The 26,602-nt window shown below is 40.3% G+C and overlaps 1 protein-coding gene across 1 annotated transcript in view; it reads left to right on the plus strand.

The window, feature by feature from the left end:
• klf12b (Kruppel like factor 12b) overlaps positions 1-26,602 on the plus strand; it is a 232,040-nt gene that overhangs the window by 120,963 nt on the left and 84,475 nt on the right. Inside the window, exon 2 of the mRNA XM_014163779.2 lies at positions 12,454-12,535. Coding sequence (XP_014019254.1) covers positions 12,470-12,535 — 66 coding nt within the window. The 5' untranslated portion in view covers positions 12,454-12,469. The remainder of the gene's footprint in view (positions 1-12,453; positions 12,536-26,602) is intronic.

Genomic DNA, 26,602 nt, shown 5'->3' on the forward strand with positions numbered 1-26,602 from the left:
AGTCCTCTTATGTCCTCGTAGTTTGGAAATAACCAGTCCCAGTTTAAATCACCCATAAGCACCATTTAATTTTTCCCCCAACCACACATCAGTTCATTCAGAGAATCCAGGGATTCTACTTTTGCAGACGGAGGACTACTTTTGCAGACGGAGGTCTATAACATCCTTTTAAATCTAAGTTCACAGCATTCGATAACTGCAATGCTAAAAACGAAGACTGTTTTGGTTTAGATAAAGACCTTAGTTCAGTAACCACATGTCTGTCTTTAATGTAAATGGCTATACCTTCCCCTTACTTCGTCGGTCACATCGATAAACATTATAACCATCCAAGCCTATAGACAGATTAACAGACTTCTTAAAGCCAGGTCTCGGACAGAATTAAGACATCTGGGTCAGCAGTGTGAACCCAGAATTTTATCATGTCCATTTTCGGCATCAGACTCCTCACATTAATATGCATCAGTCCAAACCCTGATCTAGTTTTAAAATCATTTGGAGGTGGAAGTTCATCCATTGCCAATGGGCCGGGGTTTGGGTGAATGTTTCATGACACCAAAAGCAGAAAGAATAATAAAGCACCTTGATTTGTTGCTTCCCAAAATCTCTACACTTTGATTTTTTTAAAGAATCCAAACTACAGTCATCTGATACAACAAACCATTTTAAGCCAGACCAAACCCTGTAGATGAGAAAGTTTTATGAGTATGTCACAGTAGGAGTCAAATGGTAACACAATCAGACCCCTCTGAAAGATAAAAGCTGCTGTAACATCAAGATGTTCAGCTGTAGTCTACAGGTCTAGTAGAGTCAGAAACAAAGTGTGTGCCTGGCCTTGCTGCCTTAGTTAGAACGTCAGCGCGTTTAACAACGTGCCCAGTCGCCTTGCAGTGCTCTACCGCACAGTGAGCCCAGTAGAAAGGTCAATCACTGGCGACATGTTCACCTGGCTGGGGTATCCTGGGTTAGCAAGCCCAGCGCATCTAGACGTTATGTCACAGCGCAGATACCGACTTCTGGCTTCCACCACACAGCACAGCAAGGCAGTAGAGGAGTCAGAAGACTCCGATAGATTGGCGGAATACAGTTGAAAAACGGACCTTTGAGGAGTATCCAAGGCTAATCAGCCCAACATGTCTCGACAGTCAGTCATAGTGCAGATGTATCCTCTCTTGGCTTTTCAGGGACCACACCGGCACTGTCTCCTCGTGTAGAAAACAGCAGATGTCACTGCTTGGTTTACTAGCGATTTTAATGCTTTGATTCTGTAGGATTTTAGATTTTACCTGTTGTTTAATGACTACTCTCGCAGCCTATAACTGTTTTGCTAAGTAATAAAAACCTGTAACACTTGAAACAAATTAAGTGTGATAACTAGCTCAGTGGAACTGCCCTGCCTCCATCTTGAGTTCTGCCCTGTCGATATGTTCCATTGTCTTACGATGCATTCTGTGATTTGATCACACACAGGGCAAGAGCCTCAAAATTCATCCTACAACTCTTTCAAAAGAAAAGGGCACATCATAACCATTTTCCAATGGTCCTGCTTTAGAGAAAGAATCACTCAATTAGCTCATTACTCAGCATTAACTCTCCCTCTCTGCTGTATCTGGGTGGTCATTACATAGACAACCACTGGCCTGTTCTACCCATTGACTTCATGTGGGGAAGCTGCTCCCGGACAGTTCATTAGGGTAACTCAGTGTTTCCCAAACTTGGTCTTGGTGAACCCAATGTTTTTGCCCTAGCACTACACAGCACTACACAGCTGATTCAAATCATAAACTCATCATCAAGCTTTGATTTTCCATAAGGGAGGGACTTCCTATTATGGATGCCATTTACCTGCTGTATAATCAGTCCACTGGATCAGAAAGTGACCACTACTACCGGTCTGTGAAAATACTGTAGACTACTGAATGAAACTGCATTCACGGTAAATGGTGCATGTCGTCTAAATCAGAAATTACCTTTACATTTCAACCACGCAACAAAGAAGATCGTCGGCACTAGGGATTGAATCGAGCCCGCGACTTTTCAATGAAAAACTACGGTTTTAGTTAAAGGTGGTGCTATATGTCTGTGAGGTGGTCATTTGAAAGGAGAGGGTGGGAAAAAACCTGCCTCTCAACAGCCTCCTCTCCGCTCAAGTCGCTAGTGAGGCTCCACCCGTGGTTGCCATAGCAATGCTATCTGGGCCCACCAAGACCTAATGCCCAAGGACAAACTGGACAACAATACAATAGCTCTACACAGCCAGGAGTATCTGCTGGATTCAGACCTACGCACATGCACACACAGCTCTACACAGCCAGGAGTATCTGTGAGATTCAGACCTACGCACATGCACACACAGCTCTACAGCCAGGTGTAGCTGCTGGATTCAGACCTACGCACATACACACACAGCTCTACAGCCAGGTGTAGCTGCTGGATTCAGACCTACACACATGCACACACAGCTCTACAGCCAGGTGTAGCTGCTGGATTCAGACCTACACACATGCACACACAGCTCTACAGCCAGGTTCTGCAACTTTTCAGCTAGCCAGGTGTAGCTGCTGGATTCAGACCTACACACATGCACACACAGCTCTACAGCCAGGTGTAGCTGCTGGATTCAGACCTACACACATGCCCACACAGCTATACACAGCCAGGAGTATCTGTGAGATTCAGATCTACACACATGCACACACAGCTCTACAGCCAGGTGTAGCTGCTGGATTCAGATCTGCAGAAGATATCCAGATGGGCAGAAATCAAGTGTGAATCTCCCTTATTTACCTTTTTTCAAACAGGGAAGTCATATTGAGATTAAAGTCTCTTTTGCAAATGAGCCCTGCACAATACAAAAATGAACACATCGATAGGCAAGTATGGATAAACAAATGATTAAATACACATTAAGACTGTATTTATACACACGCACACAAAAAAAATCCTATCTCACAGAGTGAAAATATCTCACACACATATTTACAAGGTAAACGTACTGCTTCAAAATTTGTTTGCATCCTGGCAGTTGAACTGCTTGCAGGAAGGATTGGTGAACATGAATACAAACTAAACTTGTTTGGAGACATGATATACCTGACCAATACTGAAAACTCAATGCCCCCTGTAACGGAGACGCAGGAGGTCAGGAAGCAGTTGCAGTCAGTGAGTTTAATAGAAATGAACATGGGAAAAAAAAGAAGAAAAAAAGGGAAAGTCACCCAGTAAAATACTACCATAATTTCCGGACTATTAAGCGCACATGAATATAAGCCGCACCCACTGAATTAAAAAATATATATTATTTTGAACATAAATAAGCCGCACATGTCTATAAGCCGCAGGTGCCTACCCGTACATTGAAACAAATGAACTTTACACAGGCTTTAACCTCTATGGGCTAGGTGGGACGCTTGCGTCCCACCTACTCAACAGCCAGTGTAATCCCGTGGTGCGATATTCAAATACCTCAAAAATGCAAAAACTTCAATTTTTCAAACATATGACTATTTCACAGCATTTTAAAGACAAGACTCTCGTTAATCTAACCACACTGTCCGATTTCAAAAAGGCTTTACAACGAAAGCAAAACATTAGATTATGTCAGCAGAGTACCCAGCCAGAAATAATCAGACACCCATTTTTCAAGCTAGCATATAATGTCACATAAACCCAAACCACAGCTAAATGCAGCACTAACCTTTGATGATCTTCATCAGATGACAACCCTAGGACATTATGTTATACATGGCCCTGACCATCGGTGGGACCCTCTACTGCCTGATGGCTCTCTACATCGCTGCCCAGCCTCGGAAGTGATCAGCTTCCTCCCCTCCAAGGTCCAGCAGGATTCTATATTATTCAGTTTACATGCATGCATGTTTTGTTCAATCAAGTTCATATTTATATCAAAAACCAGCTTTTTACATTAGCATGTGACTAGCATTCCCACCGAACACTGCCGGTGAATTTACTAAATTACTCACAATAAACGTTCACAAAAAACATAACAATTATTTTAAGAATTATAGATACAGAACTCCTCTATGCACTCGCTATGTCCGATTTTAAAATAGATTTTCGGTGAAAGCACATTTTGCATTATTCTCAGTAGATAGCCCGGCATCACAGGGCTAGCTATTTAGACACCCAGCAAGTTTAGCATTCACCAAAGTCAGATTTACTATAAGAAAAATGTTATTACCTTTGCTGTCTTCGTCAGAATGCACTCCCAGGACTTCTACTTCAATAACAAATGTTGGTTTGGTCCCAAATAATCCATTGTTATATCCAAATAGCGGCGTTTTGTTTGTGCGTTCAAGACACTATCCGAAAGGGTAAAGAAGGGTTACGAGCACGGTGCATTTCGTGACAAAAAAAATCTAAATATTCCATTACCGTACTTCGAAGCATGTCAACCGCTGTTTAAAATCAATTTTTATGCAATTTTTCTCGTAAAAAAGCGATAATATTCCGACCGGGAAATCGTTTTTTATTACAAAGAGAGTGAAAGTAAAAGCATGCTATCCCCTCATGCACGAGCCTCAGTCTAATGGCCCTCTGATAGAGCACTTGCCAAACGCGCTAATGTGTTTCAGCCTGGGGATGGAATTACATCGTTCAGCTTTTTCCCGCCTTCTGAGAGCCCATGGGAGCCGTAGGAAGTGTCACGTCATGCCAGAGATCCCCTGTATTTGTTAGAGATGATCAAGGAGGGCAAGAAATGGTCAGACAGGCCACTTCCTGTACAGAATCTTCTCAGGTTTTGGCCTGCCAAATGAGTTCTGTTATACTCACAGACACCATTCAAACAGTTTTAGAAACTTTAGGGTGTTTTCTATCCAAAGCCAATAATTATATGCATATTCTAGTTACTGGGCAGGAGTAGTAACCAGATTAAATCGGGTACGTTTTTTATCCGGCCGTGCAAATACTGCCCCCTAGCCCCAACAGGTTAACGAAACACGGCTTGTAATAAAAATAAATAGGCTTGAACGAAACACGGTTTGTAACAAAAATAAATAGGCTTTAACGAAACACGGCTTGTAACAAAAATAAATAGGCTTCAACGAAACACGGCTTGTAACACATTTTTCTAAATTTGCAGTAAATAGTAGCCTACCAAGAAAGTCATTGGTCACTATCTTCCTCTTCCTGTGCACTGAAACCATCTCCTTCGGTGTCGGAGTTGAATAGCCTCAGAATTGCTTCATCCGATATTGGATCATTTTCATTGTCGCTCTCGTCACTTTCATCCGGAGGCAAATCCCCCGCTGAGCCCTCTTCAACACGTAGCAGTCCAGCCTTTCGAAACCCGTTGATGATAGTGGCTTTTTTGACAATGCTCCACGCTGTCTGGACCCACTGGCAGACTTGACCATAAGTTGCTCTTCGCATGCGGCCCGTTTTAGTGAAGGATTTCTCCCCACTTGTTATCCAAGCCTCCCGCTGAACACGGAGCACCACCTTAAATGCACGATTTAGACTGATGTTGAGTGGCTGCAAATACTTTGTTGTAACCCCAGGAATCAGGGTGACAAAATGACTACCGTAATCAGAATGATGGGAAGTTTGAGAGAGCTCAATTTAATCTAAACAGTAAACAAAAAAGTTGTTTGACCTTAACCCGTTCGGCAATTTCATTGGTCTAATGAAAGCTTCATGCCGGCAAAAAACTGAGCACGTTACAGAATGTTGTTTTAAAAAAAAAAAAAATTGAAAGCGGGAAAAATACATATATTAGCCGCGTCATTGTTTAAGCCGCGAGGTTCAAAGCCTGGGAAAAAGGTAGCGGCTTATAGTCCGGAAATTACGGTACTTGAGTAAAAGTCTAAAAGTATTTGGTTTTAAATATACTTAAGTACCAAAATAAAAAGTATAAATCATTTCAAATAGTAAGCAAGTAAATTAGTAAGCAAACCAGACTGCACAATTTAAAATTTTTATTTTTATTAAATGGATATCCAGGGGCACACTAATAATTTAGAAACGAAGCATTTGTGTTTAGTGAAGCCACCAGATCTGAGGCAGTAGGGATGACCAAGTACTTTTGGGTGTCAGGGAAAATGCATGAAGTAAAACATCCATTACTTTCTTTAGAAATGTAGTGAAGTAAAAGTTGGCAAAAATATCAATAGCAAAGTAGAGTACAGAAACAACAAAAAAATGACTTAAATACTACTTTAAAGTATTTTTACTTAAGTACTTTACACAACTGTTAATGATGGTTGCCAGGTGTGCAAATGATGGGTTGCCAGGGTTGGTGGTTAGTAGACTGGCTATGGCGAGCACCGGAGTGGGAGTAGACATTACAATACCCCCCGGACGTGTGGCTCCAGCCGCAGGATGACACTGGCCAGGGGAATGGGTCGGTCGGCGAAGGTGGAAATCTCGGCTGATGTTGGGATCTAGAATGTCGAATACCGTACCCCTCCCATTCCACCAGGTACTGGATCCGACCCCCACGAAGCTGGGAGTCCAGGAGGGATCTGACAGCATAGGAGGGGCTTCCCTCGATGTCCAGGGGAGGTGGAGGGGTGTCGTGGGGGAGACGGCATCAGCCAGGGGACCAGGAACCACCAGCCTGAGGGAAAAATGAAAAGAGGATGAGATCTGATAGTCAATGGGAAGCTGTAATCGGTATGTTACCTCATTGAGGACTTTGAATGGCCCCACAAACCGGGGGCTCAGCTATGAGCAGGGCAGGTGGACCAGGAGGTTCCTGGTAGAGCCTCAATGTGATGGCAATCTGCCTGCTCCTATTGGAGGCAGGCGGCGCGTTAGAGACTCACGTGGGCAGCATTCCAAACTTCCTCGGTCTGCCGGAACCACTCGTCCACTGCAGGGGCTTCGGTCTGGCTCAGGGTCCACGGGACCAGGGTCGGCTGGTACCCCAAGACACACTGGAAGGGAGACAGCCCGGTGGAGGAGTGAAAAAGTGAGTTCTGGGTGTTCTCCGCCAAGGGAAGTAACCGGGCCCACTCCCCCTGCTGGTCCTGGCAGTGACTTCTAAGGAACCTCCCCAGCTCCTTGTTGGTCCTCTCCACCTGCCCATTGGACTGAGGCTAGTACCCGGACATGAGAGAGGCCGTGGCCCCCAGCTTCTCCATGAAGGCTGTCCATTTCCGTGAATTGGGGGACACGGTCTGAGACAATGTCCTCTGGAAGGCCATAGTGCCGGAAGACCTGCTGGAACAAGGGGCAACGATTCGGGAGGGTAGTATGGTGGGTGCACTCAGGAATCGTGGAGATGGGACAGGGCATCGGCTTTGATGTTCTGCGAACGTCGGCGGTATGACAGCATGAAATTGAATCTGGATAAGAAAAGGGCCCACCTTGCTTGGTGTGGGTTCAGCCGCCACGCTGTTGGTATGTACTCCAGGTTCTGATGGTCGGTGAGGATGAGAAACAGGTCCGTGGCGCCTTTCAGCCAGTGTCTCCACTTCTTAAATGCCAACTTCACCGCCAGGAGCTCCCAATCACCGATGTCATAGTTCCTTTCTACGAGGTAGTATTCTGTAACAGAGACGCAGGGAGTCAGGAAGCAGGTGCAGTCAGTGAGTTTAATAGGAATGAACATGGCATGAATACAGAAACAGGAGTAGCATCTAAATATGAAAACAGGAAACAATACTACCTAATGGGTGATAAAAGGGAAGTCCGGGTGTGCCTTATGATGGTGCTCAGGTGTGCGAAATGATGGTTGCCAGGTGTGGAAAATGATGGTTTGCCAGGACCGGTGGTTAGTAGACCGGCGACATTGAGCGCCGGAGCAGGTGAGCGGGAGTAGACGTGACACCCCCTTTCATACAAATATTTTCAGAATACTCTAGAATCTCAGGATATAACATTTACTTGGAAAAAAACGAAATAATGGCAGCAACAAAAAAGGATATCTATAACCAATTATGTAAAACATCACAGCACCATTGAAATATATGTGGCACATGGAAACTAATCGAGGGTGGTCTATGGTGATAGGTTGGACGGGCTAAGAGTGGCTGAGGGTTGGGATTAAAGAGCTTATGTTTGGTCATGTATTATTGTTATGTGACTGCTTTTTATAAAAGTACCATGTATGTAAAATGTATATGTAGCAGAAAAGCTATTAAAAAAACAAAAAGGTATTTGTCCTCCGAAAGAGAGGGGCGGTGGAGGGCTAAAAAAAAGAGGATCACGATCTACATAAATCCTTTAACCACAAAACATATTAAATACTTAACAATATGAAAGCAGCTTTAATTAAATGGAATACTCTTCCCATAAATCATGCAGGTAGAATAAACCTCTTCCCAAACGTTTGTATATATTTTCGGTAATACCAACCTAAGGCATTCTTTAAAAAAAGTATATTCAGTCATAACAGACTTTATATGGGCAAATACATTTTCCTAAGTTTGAGGATTGTTTTAACCTTCCAGACCTGGAATTGTATTAACTCACTATCCTAGGCTTTTACCTACGACATATAGTTAAATAAACTAAAGAGGAACAATGGTTACACACTGAAGATGCATGCTCATCCCCAGAATCTTTTTACGTGTCATAGTTAAAAACACTATAACAATATGGAAGAAAATGAAATGGATTCTACAATAACTAATATCACTCCCTAAAAACACAACCTGATGGAACAACCCTTGGATAGCTTTTCACAATTCACTGATAAATTGGTCCAGATGGAAAACTAAAGGCATAGAAACCGTAAATGATTTGCTAACCGGAAATACATGTATTTCCATGACGGAATTAAAAAGTAATTTTGGACTGACCAATGTAGATAGTTTCAAATACATGCAACTTATGTCATAGAATTTAGATTTCAAATATTTTGGACATCAATCTGAAAGTTCTTGTTCGTAAGTATAAGTTTGTATATGGAGTGATTATTAGGGGGTTGAATTTGAGTCCACTGTGTTCTTGGGTACCTTCAATGCTGCAGAATTTTTTTTGTACCCTTCCGCAGATCTTTGCCTCGACACAATCCTGTCTCTGAGATCTACAGACAATTCCTTCGATCTTGTGGCTTAGTTTTTGCGATGACATGCACTGTCAACAGTGGGACCTTATATAGACAGGTGTGTGCCTTTCCAAATCATGTCCAATCAATTGAATTTACCACAGGTGGACTCCAATCAAGTTGTAGAAACATCTCAAGGATGGAAAATGGAAACAGGATGCACCTGAGCTGAATTTCAAGTCTCATAGTAAAGGGTCTGAATAGTTATGTAAATAAAGTATTTTTGTTTGTTATTTTTAATACATTTGCAATAAATTAAAAAAAAGTTTTCGATTTGCAATTATGGGGTATTGTTTGTAGATTGATGAGGTTTTAAAAAAAATAGATTTTAGAATAAGGCTTTAACGTAGCAAAATGTGGAAAATTCAAGTGGTCTGAATACTTTCCGAATGCAGCGTATGTATGTATGTATGTATGTATGTATGTATGTATGTATGTATGTATGTTAATAAAAATAAATATATGTATATGTATATATATATATATATATATTTCTTTTTATTAATTGTCCTAATTCTATACTCTTTCTTAAATGTTGAACACATGCTAGGAATGTACAGAATTATATATGCAAAGAGATAATAAATATATATATAATCTGTTTGCATGTATATAATGCTGTATAAACCTAGAATGTGCTCAACATTTATGAATGGGTATCGAATTAGGACACTAAAATATCAAATATATATAGTTCGAACCAGCCACAAAACCTTGCTCAGCTAAAGCCTAGGGATTACTTCGGGGAGCTAATGCAAGTCTTCATTTCTCATGCAAGGTTATTCATCACATATGAAGTCTAATTCCATGGCAGCTCTGTTATCTGTGTGTGTTTGTGTACACATCGATGCTTGAATGTAATTATCCGACTATCCAGACATTTGGGGGTTAACTCAGCCAAGGATGCTCTCTCTCCTCTCACCAGAGTAGTTTTCGATGGGGTTCTGAGTGGAGACATGGCCACACATCCTGTTGCTGATGCCAGAAGTGGAGTGTAACAGAGATGATTAGAGCATATTTGCTTTGCTTGCATTCCTCCATGTACTGCCTGCTAAAATAATAAAAGGCTGGGTTACTTCAGGTCGGCCTTGGCCAAGGGAGACGGAACATGCATTGTTGTCATTGGCTCCTTCTGAGGAGCCATCTTAAAGGTACAGTACACTGTCTTAAAGGTAGAGTAGTTCGAGTACTCAGGAGCTGCCCATATTATTGAATGAGTGTACTTTGTGTCTGTGGGGTAGAGGTGTCTGTGGGGTAGAGGTTCAGATTCAGAATCACATAGGCAGTACTTTCTTTATGCATTATATTACATTTTCACGTAGGACTTTAAAAGAAAAACAAGATTGAATGACATTCAATAGCTTTCAATGCAGAAATTTCAGAGAAATTTCATTATAACATTGGTATCTGTACTCTAGTATTATTTGGTTCATGTTGTTTCATGTGCTATTCTAGAGACAGCGAAAGTAATAAGCAGTCAATTTCAAAGGGCTGTTTTAACATATAATGTGTCCTTAAGCAAATTGTCTCTCCAAGAACTGTAAGGTACATTATCATGTTCTTAGAAGACGTAAAGAACTGTGAGTGGGACATTCAATCAGGTCATTCATTGTCACACATTATGCTCACGCACGCACACACACACCATGCACTCACACACACTGCACACTGAATGTACAGGTTCACTGTAAGTCACTTTGGACAAAAGTGTCTGCTGAACAACTAGGGCCGGGATCCAATGCGATCACTGGTTAAATGCATTACAACTATTATACGCAGCATTTACCGTGAATGCAATCTCCACAAACGTGGGAACATTGCTTTTAAAAACCGCAAAACCTACTGTATAACCCGTGATCGGACTAAATCCCAGCCTAGGAAGCATTAGCTGGAAATCAGAGTCTGTGTGTGAAGGAGAGGCCTGGGTCTTTGTCAGTATGCATGAAACAGAAGAAAATGTTTGTTTCTCAAGCAATTTGTCCACCTGTACCCAGCCACACTATCAATGATCCAGAAAATCACCTGTAACGATCTCCGCTGTTCCCCAGACCTCATTGGTCATAGTGGATTTGAAAAGTGTTTCAGTGTGATGTTCTCTTCTTGCACTATCTTTTCCCCAAAACAATGAAGAATCCCAAACCAACCTCTAGATAAAAACGTGTCCAGGGGAAGATTTTGCAGGCTAGAGAAACAACCCGATATTCAGATTACAAATACATATATTATTTTACACTGCCCCCTCCTGAACACAATCATTGGATTGCCTGCCTATGGAGGTATTGGCAATGCTGACAAAGAATGTGATGCACAAACAGCTTACTGTGTAAGCACTAAAGCCTTGCTCTACGATTCTCTCTTTCTTCCCCCATACCTAGTGTGATTGATTATATGCTAACAGATTTGCTAACAGTGATGTTTGGTTACAGAGACAAGTCACATCCATGTACGAACAGAATATTAAGACAAGTCAGCTGGATGAGTCATTGTGTGCTCAAACATGGATGATTGTTTATACAGTATGGATCGATATATTTGTTACATTGTGTTTTACTCCATGACTTGGTGATTATCTTGAAACATTCCCAATAGCATTTTTGGCACATATATTGTAAATGGCTGTACTATTTTGCCTTCGTGCAATGCAATCATGATCATTATATACTAAGTTGAGAAGTAGTTAACAAAACGGACCATGAAATAAAATGCAAATCATAAATGAGTGTTTTGAGATGTGATAAGACTCTGGTCAAAAGTAGTCCACTATGTCCGAATAGGGTGCCATTTGGGACGCATCCATTTGTATGGTTTTGCCGATATCAAATCAAATCAAGCTTTATTTATACGGCACATTTCAGACATGGAAGGCAAGGCTTCACAGGAAAAAACAAACAAAAACATAAGATAGAAATTAATCGGATCTCCATGGTTGTGTTATTGTGCTAAAGTTTTATGGGAACATAAATATGGTAATTATATGTCTATTGCACATTGATTAGTTGTAAACATACTGGAACACTCAGACAAGTGACGTCAGTGAACACAGTAGTTTCATACAAAAAATTTTGGCTTGTTTATTCAGAGAGTGCGGTGTGTGTTCATAGACGTGATTATTTCTTTGTGTACTGTATGTCGGTGTGTTTAAGTTTGTTTTTGTCAGCGCACATACAATACCTGTAATACCTGTAATATCTATTTGATTGTAAGCATGTGTATGTGTACAGTATTTTCTTGCGTATATTTCTATGTTTAGTGTGACTTTCTGTAATTTTATGCAGTTTACTATTCTGTTAGTCAGCACCTCTACCAACTTTTTGGGGGTGTGCGTCAGCTCCAGCTTTTTACTGTATTTGTGTGTCAAAGTCAAACTAAGATGCTTAGTCATGGTCAAACTCAGCGTCCTTCTTACACCTCCTCCCCCTCCCTCTCTTCCTCCACAGACTGCCCGAGAACAGGATGTTAATGCTTGACGGAATGCCTGCAGTCCAAGTCAAAGTCGAGCCGCTGGAATCGGAACAAGGGGTAAGAGAGCAGTTTTCCAAACAATTCCTATTTTTCCTTCCTCCTTTTTTTTCTTTATCGACAATAGCCCTATAATCACTCCTGGGGGGAGGAAGAGATCGAGAGAGAGAGAGAGGAAGAGAAAGAGAGTTAGTGACAGAGAGGGAGGGAGGGAGGGAGTACAAGGGAAGAGAGTGCGGGGGCTCGGAGGAGTGGTCGTAGAGAGTGGTGGTGAGGAGGAGAGGAGAGGGCTTAAACAGCTGCGGTCAGAATGCATAAAGGACTTACAGTGAGGTTGCTTTAGCTAGCAGGGAGTCCATGTTGGCAGGGGGGCAGAGTAACTGCTTCAGGGAGAGACACAAGGAAAACTCCCAAAACTAAGTATCGCTCTCTCTTGCTTCTCTGTCTCTCCTGCCCTCTCTTTCCCCCTCTTTCTCCGCCTCTCTCCAATTCAAAATCAAAACACACACACACACAGTCTCAGTCTCTCCCTATAAGTCTCTTTCTCTCCCTAACTCGCTGTATGCTGGAATCTGTCTCTCTCAGCCCTCTGCCTAAAGCCAACCAACTCTGTCTTTCTATCTATACAAACACTCACTATCATCCCTCCATCTCTCCCTCCATCTCTCTCACACGCCTACACACAGTCTCTCTCACCCTTCGTTCTCTCCCACTATCCCCCACTCTCCCCCTCAGACATACTTTCAGTTTCAGTCCTCTCTCAGTTCAATTCAAGACTGGCATGAAATGTAAGGACATTTCTTCACATTTTGCAACAACTGCGACAAGAATTTTGTTTTAAGTATTTAACAATATGAGTCATAGTAGGATAAGAAGTGAAAAATGAAGAAAGCTCTTTCGCTCCCTCTCTCTCTCTTTGTCACGATTCTCTTAATACTCTTCCTGTAACATGATGCTCTTGCCCACCTGAGCATAGCTGCCCTCCAAACTGTGTCACCACAATTTGCACAAAAACTGACACTTTTCATGGGTGTTTTGTATGTTTCATCCTTTGTTTTCCCCTTAATTTGCATAATTAGCTACCTTAGATGGGATGCATACTGTAGTGTAGTAAGTCAAGTGTAGGTCTTGTACCATTTCTCGCTGCAAAGCTGCCAGTTATGACGTAATTGCAATTAGTTTTGGCCACTGCGTGAAGTCTCTGTACTGTAATAGGAGTCCAAAGATATGCTATATTATTGTTTTTGCCCAAACATAAGTGAAGTAATCTTTAGTCAAAAAATCATCAGCTACAGACATGAAGTGGTCTTCTGCTGTGCAGAAGCTGTTGCTAGGTTACGATAGAGCTTTGTGTAGCTGTTACAGCTGTGTGTGTGCAGAGGAGTCCAGACAATGTTTTATTTTTAGTGATGGCTGTCACCATGATGAATAGTATATCAGTTATCAATAACTTGTTGATTCTAATGTGTTTTGTAATTGGAGATGTAATGTCTGTGACAGGGTGGGCTCATTTCTGAATTGGGGTCTTTCATTCCAATACAAGTGTCCAATTTGAATTGAATTAGAATTAAAGGAAATATAATTTATGCTGAGCAAAAATGTAAACAAGTAAGTATTGGTCCAGTGTTTCATGAGCTGAAATAAAAGATCCCAGAAATTTCCTACATGCATATGTCTCTCAAATTTTGAGCACAAATTTGTTTACATCCCTGTTAGTGAGAATGTTTCCTTTGCCAAGATAATCCATCCACCTGACAGGTGTGGCATATCAAGAAACTGATTAAACAGCATGATCATTACACAGGTGCACCTTGTGCTGGGGACAATAAAGGCCACTCTAAAATGTGCAGTTTTGTCACACATCACAATGACACAGATGTCTCAAGTTGAGGGATAATGCAATTGGCATGCTGACTGCAGGAATCTCTACCAGAGCTGTTGCAAGATAATTAAATGTTCATAAAATGTCTCTACCATAAGCCGTCGGAGACCAGCCACCCGGACGGCTGATGAAACTATGGGTTTGCACAGCAAAAGTATTGTCAGAAACCGTCTCAGGGAAGCTCATCTGCATGCTTGTGGTCCTCACTAGTGTTTTGACCTGACTGCAGTTCTGCGTCGTAAATGACTTCAGTGGAGAAGTGTGCTCTTCACTGATGAATCGTGCTCGTGCACGCGCCTCAGTCTCATTGTCCTCAGATCGACCACTATCAAAATGCGCTAATGTTTTTCAGCCAGGGGCTGCAAAGACATCATTCAGCTTTTTCCCGCCTTCTGAGAGCCTATGGGAGCCGTAGGAAGTGTCACGTTACAGCAGAGATCCTCAGTTTTCAATAAAGAGAGTCAAAAAAATGTTTTTTTTTCCGGCCGTGAAAATACTGCCCCCTATCCATAACAGGTTAACCTGTTGGGGGTAGGGGGCAGTATTGACACGGCCGGATAAAAAACATACCCGATTTAATCTGATTATTACTCCTGCCCAGTAATTAGAATATGCATATACTTATTACATATGGATAGAAAACACCCTACATTTTCTAAAACTGTTTGAATGGTGTCTGTGAGTATAACAGAACTCAAATGGCAGGTCAAAACCTGAGAGATTCCTTTACAGGAAGTGGCCTGTCTGACCATTTCTTGAACTTCTTTTCCATCTCTATCATTTACTAAGGATCTCTGCTCTAACGTGACACTTCCCACGTCGTCCATAGGCGCTCAGAGCCCGGGAAAAAACAGAATGTCGTCATTCCAGCCCCAGGCTGAAACACATTATCGCCTTTCTCAAGTGGCCGATCAAGGGACACTGGGCTTATGCGCGTGACCCCGACCGCCCCCGCCTTTGGGATTTTTTCCTCTGTTTGCCGAAAAGGAGATTCCCACCTAGCCCATAGAGGTTAAATTGTTTAACTGCCTTAATTTTTCCAGACCCGAGGAAGAGTAGCTGCTGCCATGGCAGATACAACAGCCTGCTTAACCCTATGCGAAGGAGATGTGTCACGCTGCATGAGGCAAATGGTGGTCACACCAGATACTGACTGTTTTTCTGATCGGTGCCCCTACCTTTTTATAAGGTATCTGTGACCAAGTCATATGAAATTCATAAATCAGGGCCAAATGTATTTATTTAAATTGACTGATTTCCTTTTATGAAATGTCACTAAGTTAAATATTTGAAATTGTTGCGTTTATATTTTTGTTCAGTGCAGTTCAATTAAATGAATTAATATACAAATGGATCATGCATTTCATACATCATTATGCATATGTTTATTTTGCCATCACGTATGGTAACCTATGCTATGTTTAACATGTTCTTTCCAGTGGTCTGGAAATATTCTAAGAAAATGTTTAGGTTGTGTGTAATAATTCATAATTCACTTAGATGTTATTAAATATTAGGAAAAAATACATTTCCAAAAAGGAATTAGATTCAACACTTCAGAATGTAAGGGAACAACCTATAATAGTATGGAAAAAATACAAACAAAAGCCTCTTTGACATCTTGAGCTATAATCAAACTAATATTTGAAATGGTATCCGTATTCTTTAGTAAGAGGATGCTTTTTGCAAGGTATTTGTGAAATGAATGAGACTCATATATCTCGTGTCAGCATTAACTTGTTGGGGGTAGGGGGTAGTATTTACACGGCCGGATAAAAAACGTACCCGATTTAATCTGGTTATTACTACTGCCCAGAAACTAGAATATGCATATAATTATTGGCTTTGGATAGAAAACACCCTAACGTTTCTAAAACTGTTTGAATGGTGTCTGTGAGTATAACAGAACTCATATGGCAGGCAAAAACCTGAGAAGATTCTGTACAGGAACTGCCCTCTCTGACCATTCCTTGAGCTTCTTGACTCTGTTTATATGTTTGAGAAATTGAAGTAATAGCATTTCTAAGGTATTTGAATAACGCGCCACGGGATTCAACTGGCTGTTGAGTAGGTGGGACGATTTTGTCCCGCCGACCCTAGAGAGGTTAATGTCGTTATGTTCCCCTTGTCCAGGCGCTGTTCGTGTTTTGTTTCATGTCTGTTTATCCATTAAATATTCACTCCCTGTACTTGCTTCTTGTCTCCCAGCGTCTGTCCTTACATTTCATTCAAATTCTATTCAAATTCTGCTTGGCCAATTGAAATACAATTCTGAAAACCTGAATGGACCCCAACCTTGGTGCATGACAGAAACTGTAGATTTGAAGGATCACTTCTGAGAAGCTTGGTGAACATAGCTAATATTGTACCCCACAAAAAACATATCCACTATAATAGCCTTAGTTACTTTTCATAGATCTGAATGGATTCGATGAGTGGGGGGAACAATCCACCTGTCTTTTTATTTAATTGAACCTACATTTTGACAGGGAAGTCATAATGAGATTAAGGACTATTTTACAGATGAGACCTCCGTAAATACATCAACCACATACAATATAGAAAATTACAAAACATATTAAGAAAAACAGACAAAGTAGAGGTCTCCGATCAAAACTCTGAAATGATCAACGGGGACCAGAACATCTCATTTCAGAGACTGCAGTTGACTGTAAGTTGTTCCATATAAAGGGCGCCAAAAAAACTAAAAGCAGTTTTACCCAACTCTGTGGAGACCGAAGGTGCCTCTAGCGTTGTCCAAACCTGAAACTGGGTCTGGTCATTTGTAAGTCTAAATTGAAATAATGATGATAGACACATAGGACGTTTCTGCATAAGTGCTTTGTAGATAAACACAATAAAATTCACTCCTTACATACGAAGATGCCCAACCCATTTTTTTATACAAAACACAATGGTGAGTTCAATAACCATCACCAGTAATAAACCTGAGGGCGCAATGGAAAACAGCATCAAGTGGTTTAAGTGTAGATTCTGCTGCATGCATATAGATAATCTCCTCATAATCTAAAATATAGACATAAAATTGGCTTGGACAATTTCCTTCCTATTAACCGCTGCGGGATGGTTGAGCTAACATAGGCTAATGTGATTAGCATGAGGTTGTAAGTAACAAGAACATTTCCCAGGACATAGACATATCTGATATTGGCAGAAAGCTTAAATTCTTGTTAATCTAACTGCACTGTCCAATTTACCGTAGCTATTACAGTGAAATAATATCATGCTATTGTTTGAGGAGAGTGCACAGTTATGAACTTGAAACTTGATCAGTCTAAAACACTGCTGCCATCTAGTGGCCAAAATCTAAATTGCGTCTGGGCTGGAATAATACATTACATCCTTTCTCTTCCATTTCAAAGATGATGGTACAAAAAATAAAAACTAAATAATGTTTTTGTCTCTGTATTATCGTTTACCAGATCTAATGTGTTATATTCTCCTAAATTAATGTTTCCTTTCAAATGTTATCAAGAATATGCATATCCTTGCTTTAGGTCCTGAGCTACAGGCAGTTAGATTTGGGAATGTCATTTTAGGTGAAAATTGAAAAAAGGGGTGGATCCTTTTAACAAAACTCAGACATGCTTTGTTTTTGCAAAACCAACCAAACTGAACTTCAATTTCTTCCACCAGCTCAGTGACATTTCTTTTTAAATTACAGTTTGTCATAAATCCAGATACCAAGATATTTGTAGAAAGAAACTCGTTCAATTTGTGTACTGTTAAAACTAGTCATTACAAATTCATTTGTATCTGAGTTATGGGACCAAGGAAAAAGCATGGATTTTGTTTTGTTTGCATTTAGCACCAACTTTCGATACAATAGTGACCTCTGCAGTGCTTGAAAATCAGACTTCAAATGTGAAAAGGCTTGGCCAACTGACGGAGCAATGGAATACAGCACTGCATCATCTGCATACAAATTATATATATATATATATATTTTTTACAGCATTACCAATGTTATTTTTATTGATTGTAAACAGTAGTGGGCCAAGTATCAAACTTTGCGGCACGTCCCTTATGTAACTCAAGGAACTCAGATTTGACACATCTACCTTGATTAACTAAGAATAGAATTTACACATGGAAATTAACATTACTGTTTGTCAACCAATGATTCTAGTACTTTCACAAAACAAAGGAGCCTGGAAATGGGTTGATAATTATCAAGATTACGACTATCCCCATCGTTATGGAGTGGTAGCACAAAAGCTGCTTTCTACACTTTTGTAATATTTCCTGATACTAAAGTTAAAATTAAAAAAAATGGTGTTATTGAGCCAGCAATGAGGGGCACTGCATACTTAAAACCCCTGCATGTCTAACCCTGTAAGTCTACGCTGAGATATTGAATTGTTTTAAGTTGGTCATACTATGGATCGTTTAGCTATCCCAAAAAGAAATACAAAATAGTTGCTTAAATATTGAATTTGGCGTTTACTACTATAGCCCATATAAACTCATTGAATAAAACATTCATAAATGGCAAATAATTTAGTCAGGAAATACATAAAGGAAAGGATTCTAGTAGAGGCATGGTCTGGCGTAGGGTTAGTGGGGTTGTTCCTAAATAATCTGAGTATGTTATATAACTCCCTATAGCAAAGGCTATTAGGTGTAAGACAATGGGCTAGGGCTTGATTGGGGACTGAGCATAGCTTTCCTAAATGCAGCATCTCATTAGTCTGAAGTGAGTACTCATCTCCTTTCCACCATCTGCACTGACATTAAAAGGTGAAAGCACATTCCTGGTAGTTATGCGCCATATTTCTTCACCTGTGCTGTGTTGTCAGATATGTGCAGATAAAGGAGATAAGATAATAAAAGGAAAGGAAGCAACTTTAGACTATTGAGACTCATAGTGTCTGACCCTGACAAAAAGGTGAAATTACATTCCTGGTAGTCAGTATTGCTTTTATGTATGCTGTTCTTTCAGATCAGTAAAGATAAAGATCTATTGAAATGCACCCCTTGTGTCTGACCCTGACAGAGAGACAAAAGAGAAGGAAAAAGGGAAAAGCTTTAGCAGTCAGTGACATCAGGGTCTTTATAGTCATTGTCTATGGTGGAGTGTCTGAGTGCAAAAGTGTATTTGTTCTCCTAGTTAATAGGTTGTGATTGAAGCTGTTATCCATATGTCTAGTGATGTCAGTATTGTTAGTCAGAGGCAGGATGTGAACAGCCCACACAGGCTTTGAAGTGTTCCAATATGTGATATATCGCCCTATCAGATTAAACATCCCATTTAACACACAAACACACACTAGGGATGAGACAAATGGAGAGAAAAATCGTAACATTTAAACTGTAATTCCATGTTAATTCACAATGCAGCTGCACTGCTGCCAGCAACAGTTTGGGTCTCACAGTGTGTTCTTTTCAGATGGTTAATTATTGCACCTGTACTACCATTACTGTAGCTCAATTCCACCTCACACAGTTTGCATTTCACTACCTTCTCATTTAACTTCTCAAAGTAATGCCGTACTGGACTTCGCTGCTGTCGCTTGCCTTTCTCTGATATTTTTCCAACTGTTAACGATGAAGACGTAGTGGTGGAGAGTCAACTACAAAATAATTGATTCCTTGACTGCTTGCAAGTCGACTCCCAGGGGCAAACTCACATTTCTGAGAGTCAAGACTCCTCGACTCCTAAGGTTCAGTATATTTTTTGGAACGGAGGAGAATGTTAAGTTGACCTACACCCAAGAACACAAACACAAACATGTTTCATAAAGCTAGTGAGGGATGGAAAGAAAGGAGAGGGGCACAGTAATTGCAGGTTGGCCACCAGGCAGACTGAGCCAGAACGTGCACTAGGCCTATCTATCTGTAATCAAATGGTGTACCTCGCAATGGAAGGCTGTATCTCATAATTTTTTGGCTTGCAATGTCTCGCAACTTCAGTAAAGCATGGCATGTCATCAATTTGTGTTTTGTATTTATTATGGATCCCCATTAGCTGCTGCCAAGGCAGCATCTACTCTTCCGGGGGTCCAGCAACATTAAGGCAGTTATATACAATTTTAAATATTACATGACATTACATTTCATAACACTTTTCACAACACATTAAGTGTGTTCCCGTCAGGCAACTACTCTACTACCACATATTTACAATACATAATCCATGTGTAAGTGGGTGCAGAGTGCGTGTCTTATCATGTGTAAGTGTGTGTCTGTGCCTGTGTGTGTGTCTCTTCACAGTCCCCGCTGTTTCATAAGGTGTATTTTTATCTGGTTTTTAAATCTGATTCTACTGCTTGCATCAGTTACCTGATGTGGAATAGAGCTCCATTTAGCCATGGCTCTATGTAGTACTGTGTGTCTCCCATAGTCTGTTCTGGACTTGGGGATTGTAAAGAGACCTCTGGTGGCATGTCTTGTGGGGTATGCATGGGTGTCCGAGCTGTGTGCTAGTAGTTTAAACAGACACCTCGGTGCATTCAGCTTGTCAACACTAATTACAAAAACAAGTAGTGATGAAGTCAATCTCTCCTCCACTTTGAGCCATTAGAGATTTACATGCACATTATAAATGTTAGCTCTACGTGATAATTTAAGGGTCAGCTGTGCTGCCCTGTTCTGAGACAATTGTAATTTTCCGAGGTCCCTCTTTGTGGCACCTGACCACATGACTCAACAGTAGTCCAGGTGTGACAACACTAGGGTCTGTATGACTTGCCTTGTTGACAGTGTTGTTACAAAGGCAGAGCAGCCTTTTATTATTGACAGACTTCTCCCCATCTTAGCTACTGTTGTATCAACATGTTTTGACCATGACAGTTTACAATACAGGGTTACTCCAAGCAGTTTAGTCACCTCAACCTGCTCAATTTCCACATTATTTATTACAAGGTTTAATTGAGGTTTAGGGTTTAGTGAATAATTTGTCCCAAATACAGTGCTTTTTTTGGTCCCAAATGTTTAGGACTGACTTATTCCTTGCCACCCATTCTGAAACTAACTGCAGCTCTTTGTTAGCTACTCGCTATAGTAGCTGACATGTATAGTGTTGAGTCATCCGCATACATAGACACACTGGCTTTACTCAAAGCAAGTGGCATGTCATTACTAAAGATTGAGAAAAGTAAGGGGCCTTGACAGCTGCCCTGGGGAATTCCTGATTCTTTCTGGATTATGTCGGAGAGGCTTCCATTAAAGAACACATTCTGTGTTCTGTTAGACAGGTAACTCTTTATCCACAATATATCAGGGGATATAATGCCATAACACATACATTTTTCCAGCAGCAGACTAGGATTGATAATGTCAAAAATGGCACTGAAGTCTAACAAAACAACTCCCACAATCTTTTTAATCATAAACTTCTCTCAGTCATTTCTGGAAGTGCTGTGTTTTGTTGAATGTCCTTCCCTATAAGCATGCTGAACGTCTGTTGTCAATTTGATTACTGTAAAATAGCATTGTGTCTGGTCAAACACTATTTTCTTTTTAAATTTACTAAGGGTTGGTAACAAGCTGATTACTGGCTCAAATAGCCGACCAAAGGGGGCTTTACTATTCTTGGGTCGCGGAATTACTTTTGCTTCCCTCTTAGCCTGAGGGAACACACTTTCTAGTAGGCTTAGATTGAAGATATGGAAAATAGGAGTGGCAATATCATCCGCTATTATCCTCAGTAATTTTCCATCCAAGTTCTCAGACCTCAGTGGCTTATCATTGTTGATAGACAACACCATAAAGTTTACCTCTTACACACTCACTTTACAGAATTCAAAATAACAATGCTTGTCTTTTATAGTTTGATCAGATATACTTGGATGTGTTGTGATAGCATTTGTTGCTGGCATGTCATGCCTACATTTGCTAATCTTGCCAATGAAAAAGTATTAAAGTAAATGGCAATATCAGTGGGTTTTGTGATGAATGAGCCATCTGATTCAATGAATGATGGAGCTGAGTTTGCCTTTTTGCCCAGAATTTTATTTAAGGTGCTCAAAAGCTTTTTACTATCATTCTTTATATAATTGAACTTTGTTTCATACTATTGTTTCTTCTTATTTTATTAAGTTTAGTCATATGATTTCTCAATTTGCAACGTATAGGCTAGGAAAAAAAAAAATCTAGTTATTTCAACAAATTATTAATAAAGGTCCAATGCAGCCATTTTATATCATTTCTAGGTAACAATGAAGTTATTTACTCTGGTTGTTTTCAACAAAAATAGTTTCTTAGCAAAGAGTAATTTCTCAAGCAAGAATTTTCATAGGCCTGTCTGGGAGTGGTCTGAGTAGGGATGAAAACCTGAAAATGTGCTGTAATTGGAGATGTTTGGAACTCTCTTTCTTATTGGTCTATTAACTAATTTACCACATTGTGATGTCACCATGGAAGACCAAAACTCCATCCTACCAAAACAGGCTGAAATTTCAGGCAGTCTTTTCAAACAGCTCTTACACTAAAAGGGCATTATCATCAAGTTCACAATTTCACAGTATTATTCCAACCTCATATAGTGTGGAAATGTGTATAAAAATCACGTTTTTAACTGCACTTGGCCTTTAAGTAACTAGTTCCAGCGCCTTCTTTTGTTTACTCAACATTTTGGTCCATGTGTTACCTGAACTAAAACAATCGTCTGCCCAATCAAGAGGTTGAACTCACAACCTCTTGGTTCACAGCCTTCCAATCTTCCTGCTGCGTCACCATGTCTTTGTCAACGACAGATTTCAACTGTATTTCTAGATTTTGCACTTCAAAGTAAATCTCAGCTCTGTTAAACGTATATATTTTTTAAAATGCTGAAATAAGTTAATCAAATCAATAATGAGGGAATAGTCAGATTAACTGATAATTGATACAAACGAAGCAGGAAAGTTGGATTGCCATGAACCAAGAGGTTGTGAGTTCTTATCTCAGGTGAGGACATGTTGAATAATAATTACTGTATAAATGAACATGCATAATGTAATCATGTATGTCAACGTGTGTCAAATATGTAAATTGAAAACATTATATGTTAAAAGCACTGTGTGTGTAACTAATTGCACAGCCGTTTTTAGTTAAGATGCTGTCGTGTCTTTGGGGTACCATTAAACTGAAGACATGTTTATCAATTAACTCCCTGTAATTATTATCACGCGATTAACCTGTTATGGCTAGGGGGCAGTATTTTCACGGCTGGATAAAAAACGTACCCGATTTAATCTGGTTACTACTCCTGCCCAGTAACTAGAATATGCATATAATTATTGGCTTTGGATAGAAAACACTCCAAAGTTTCTAAAACTGTTTGAATGGTGTCTGTGAGTATAACAGAACTCAAATGGCAGGTCAAAACCTGAGAGATTCCTTTACAGGAAGTGGCCTGTCTGACCATTTCTTGAACTTCTTTGCCATCTCTATCTTTTACTAAGGATCTCTGCTCTAACGTGACACTTCCTACGTCTTCCATGGGCGCTCAGAGCCCGGGAAAAACCTGAATGTCGTCATCCCAGCCCCAGGCTGAAACACATTATCGCCTTTCTCAAGTGGCCGATCAAGGGACTGTGGGCTTAGGCGCGTGCCCTGGCCGCCCCCGTCTTTGTGATTTTTACTCTGTTTGCCGAAAAGGAGATTCCCGGTCGGAATATTATCGCTTTTTTACAAGATAAATTGCATAAAAATTGATTTTAAACAGCAGTTGACATGCTTCGAAGTACGGTAATGGAATATTTAGAATTTTTTTGTCACGGATTGCGCCATGCGCGCGAACCTGATTTACCATTTCGGATAGTGTCTGGGACGCACGAACAAAACGCCGCTATTCGGATATAACGATGGATTATTTTGGACCAAACCAACATTTGTTATTGAAGTAGCAGTCCTGGGAGTGCATTCTGACGAAGACAACAAAAGGTAATCAAACTTTTATAATAGTAAATCTGATTTTGGTGAAGGCTAAACTTGCCGGGTGTCTAAATAGCTAGCCCGTGATGGCTGGGCTATGTACTTAGAATATTGCAAAATGTGCTTTCACCAAAAAGCTATTTTAAAATCGGACATATCGAGTGCATAGAGGAGTTCTGTATCTATAATTCTTAAAATAATTGTTATGCTTTTTGTGAACGTTTATCGTGAGTAATTTAGTAAATTGTTAGCAAATTCCCCGGAAGTTTGCGGGGGGTATGCTAGTTCTGAACGTCACATGCTAATGTAAAAAGCTGATTTTTGATATAAATATGAACTTGATTGCACAAAATATGCATGTATTGTATAACATAATGTCCAAGGTTTGTCATCTGATGAAGATCATCAAAGGTTAGTGCTGCATTTAGCTGTCTTCTGGGTTTTTGTGACATTATATGCTAGCTTGAAAAATGGGTGTCTGATTATTTCTGGCTTGGTACTCTGCTGACATAATCTAATGTTTTGCTTTCGCTGTAAAGCCTTTTTGAAATCGGACAGTGTGGTTAGATTAATGAGAGTCTTGTCTTTAAAACGCTGTGAAATAGTCATATGTTTGAGAAATTGAAGTTTTTGTATTTTTGAGGAATTTGTAATTCGCGCCACGCCTATCATTGGATATTGGAGCAGGTGTTCCGCTAGCGGAACGTCTAGATGTAAGAGGTTAAACTGATTAATCGTTTAATTGTAATTAACTAGGAGATCGGGGCACCAAGGAAAATATTCAGATTACAAAGCTATAATTTTCCTAATATAACTTTCCTATATTATAACATTATATATTATATTCTGTTATCCTGTTTAGGATAGGGGGCAGTATTGACACGGCTGGATAAAAAACATACCCGATTTAATCTGGTTACCACTCCTACCCAGTAACTAGAATATGCATATACTTATTACATATGGATAGAAAACACCCTAAATTTTCTAAAACTGTTTGAATGGTGTCTGTGAGTATAACATAACTCAAATGGCAGGTCAAAACCTGAGAGATTCCTTTACAGGAAGTGGCCTGTCTGACCATTTCTTGAACTTCTTTTCCATCTCTATCATTTACTAAGGATCTCTGCTCTAACGTGACACTTCCCACGTCGTCCATAGGCGCTCAGAGCCCGGGAAAAAACAGAATGTCGTCATTCCAGCCCCAGGCTGAAACACATTATCGCCTTTCTCAAGTGGCCGATCAAGGGACACTGGGCTTATGCGCGTGACCCCGACCGCCCCCGCCTTTGGGATTTTTTCCTCTGTTTGCCGAAAAGGAGATTCCCTGTCGGAATATTATCGCTTTTCTACGAGAAAAATGTCGTAAAAATTGATTTTAAACAGCGGTTGACATGCTTCGAAAGTACGGTAATGGAATACTTAGAATTTTATTGTCACGAATTGCGCCATGCGCGTGACACTTCTTTACTATTTCGGATAGTGTCTGGAACGCATACGAACAAAACGCCGCTATTCGGATATAACGATGGATTATTTTGGACCAAATCAACATTTGTTATTGAAGTAGCAGTCCTGGGTGTGCATTCTGACGAAGACAACAAAAGGTAATCAAACTTTTATAATAGTAAATATGATTATGGTGAGTGCTAAACTTGCCGGGTGTCTAAATAGCGAGCCCGTGATGCCTGGGCTATGTACTTAGAATATTGCAAAATGTGCTTTCACCAAAAAGCTATTTTAAAATCGGACATATCGAGTGCATAGAGGAGGTCTGTATCTATAATTCTTAAAATAATTGTTATGCTTTTTGTGAACGTTTATCGTGAGTAATTTAGTAAAATGTTAGCGAATTCCCCGGAAGTTTGCGGGGGGTATGCTAGTTCTGAACGTCACATGCTAATGTAAAAAGCTGGTTTTTGATATAAATATGAACTTGATTGAACAAAACATGCATGTATTGTATAACATAATGTCCTAGGGTTGTCATCTGATGAAGATCATCAAAGGTGAGTGCTGCATTTAGCTGTCTTCTGGGTTTTGGTGACATTATATGCTGGCTTGAAAAATGGGTGTCTGATTATTTCTGGCTTGGTACTCTGCTGACATAATCTAATGTTTTGCTTTCGTTGTAAAGCCTTTTTGAAATCGGACAGTGTGGTTAGATTAACGAGAGTCTTGTCTTTAAATGGCTGTAAAATAGTCATATGTTTGAGAAATTGAAGTAATAGGATTTTTAAGGTTTTGAAAATCGCGCCACAGGCTGGCAGTGGCTGTTACGTAGGTGGGACGAATTCGTCCCGCCTAGCCTAGAGAGGTTATAGTATAGGCCGATTATCTTCTGGTTTAAATGGTGTATTTTACCT

Source organism: Salmo salar, chromosome ssa21, assembly GCF_905237065.1.
Source record: "Salmo salar chromosome ssa21, Ssal_v3.1, whole genome shotgun sequence".
Classification (NCBI taxonomy): domain Eukaryota; kingdom Metazoa; phylum Chordata; class Actinopteri; order Salmoniformes; family Salmonidae; genus Salmo; species Salmo salar.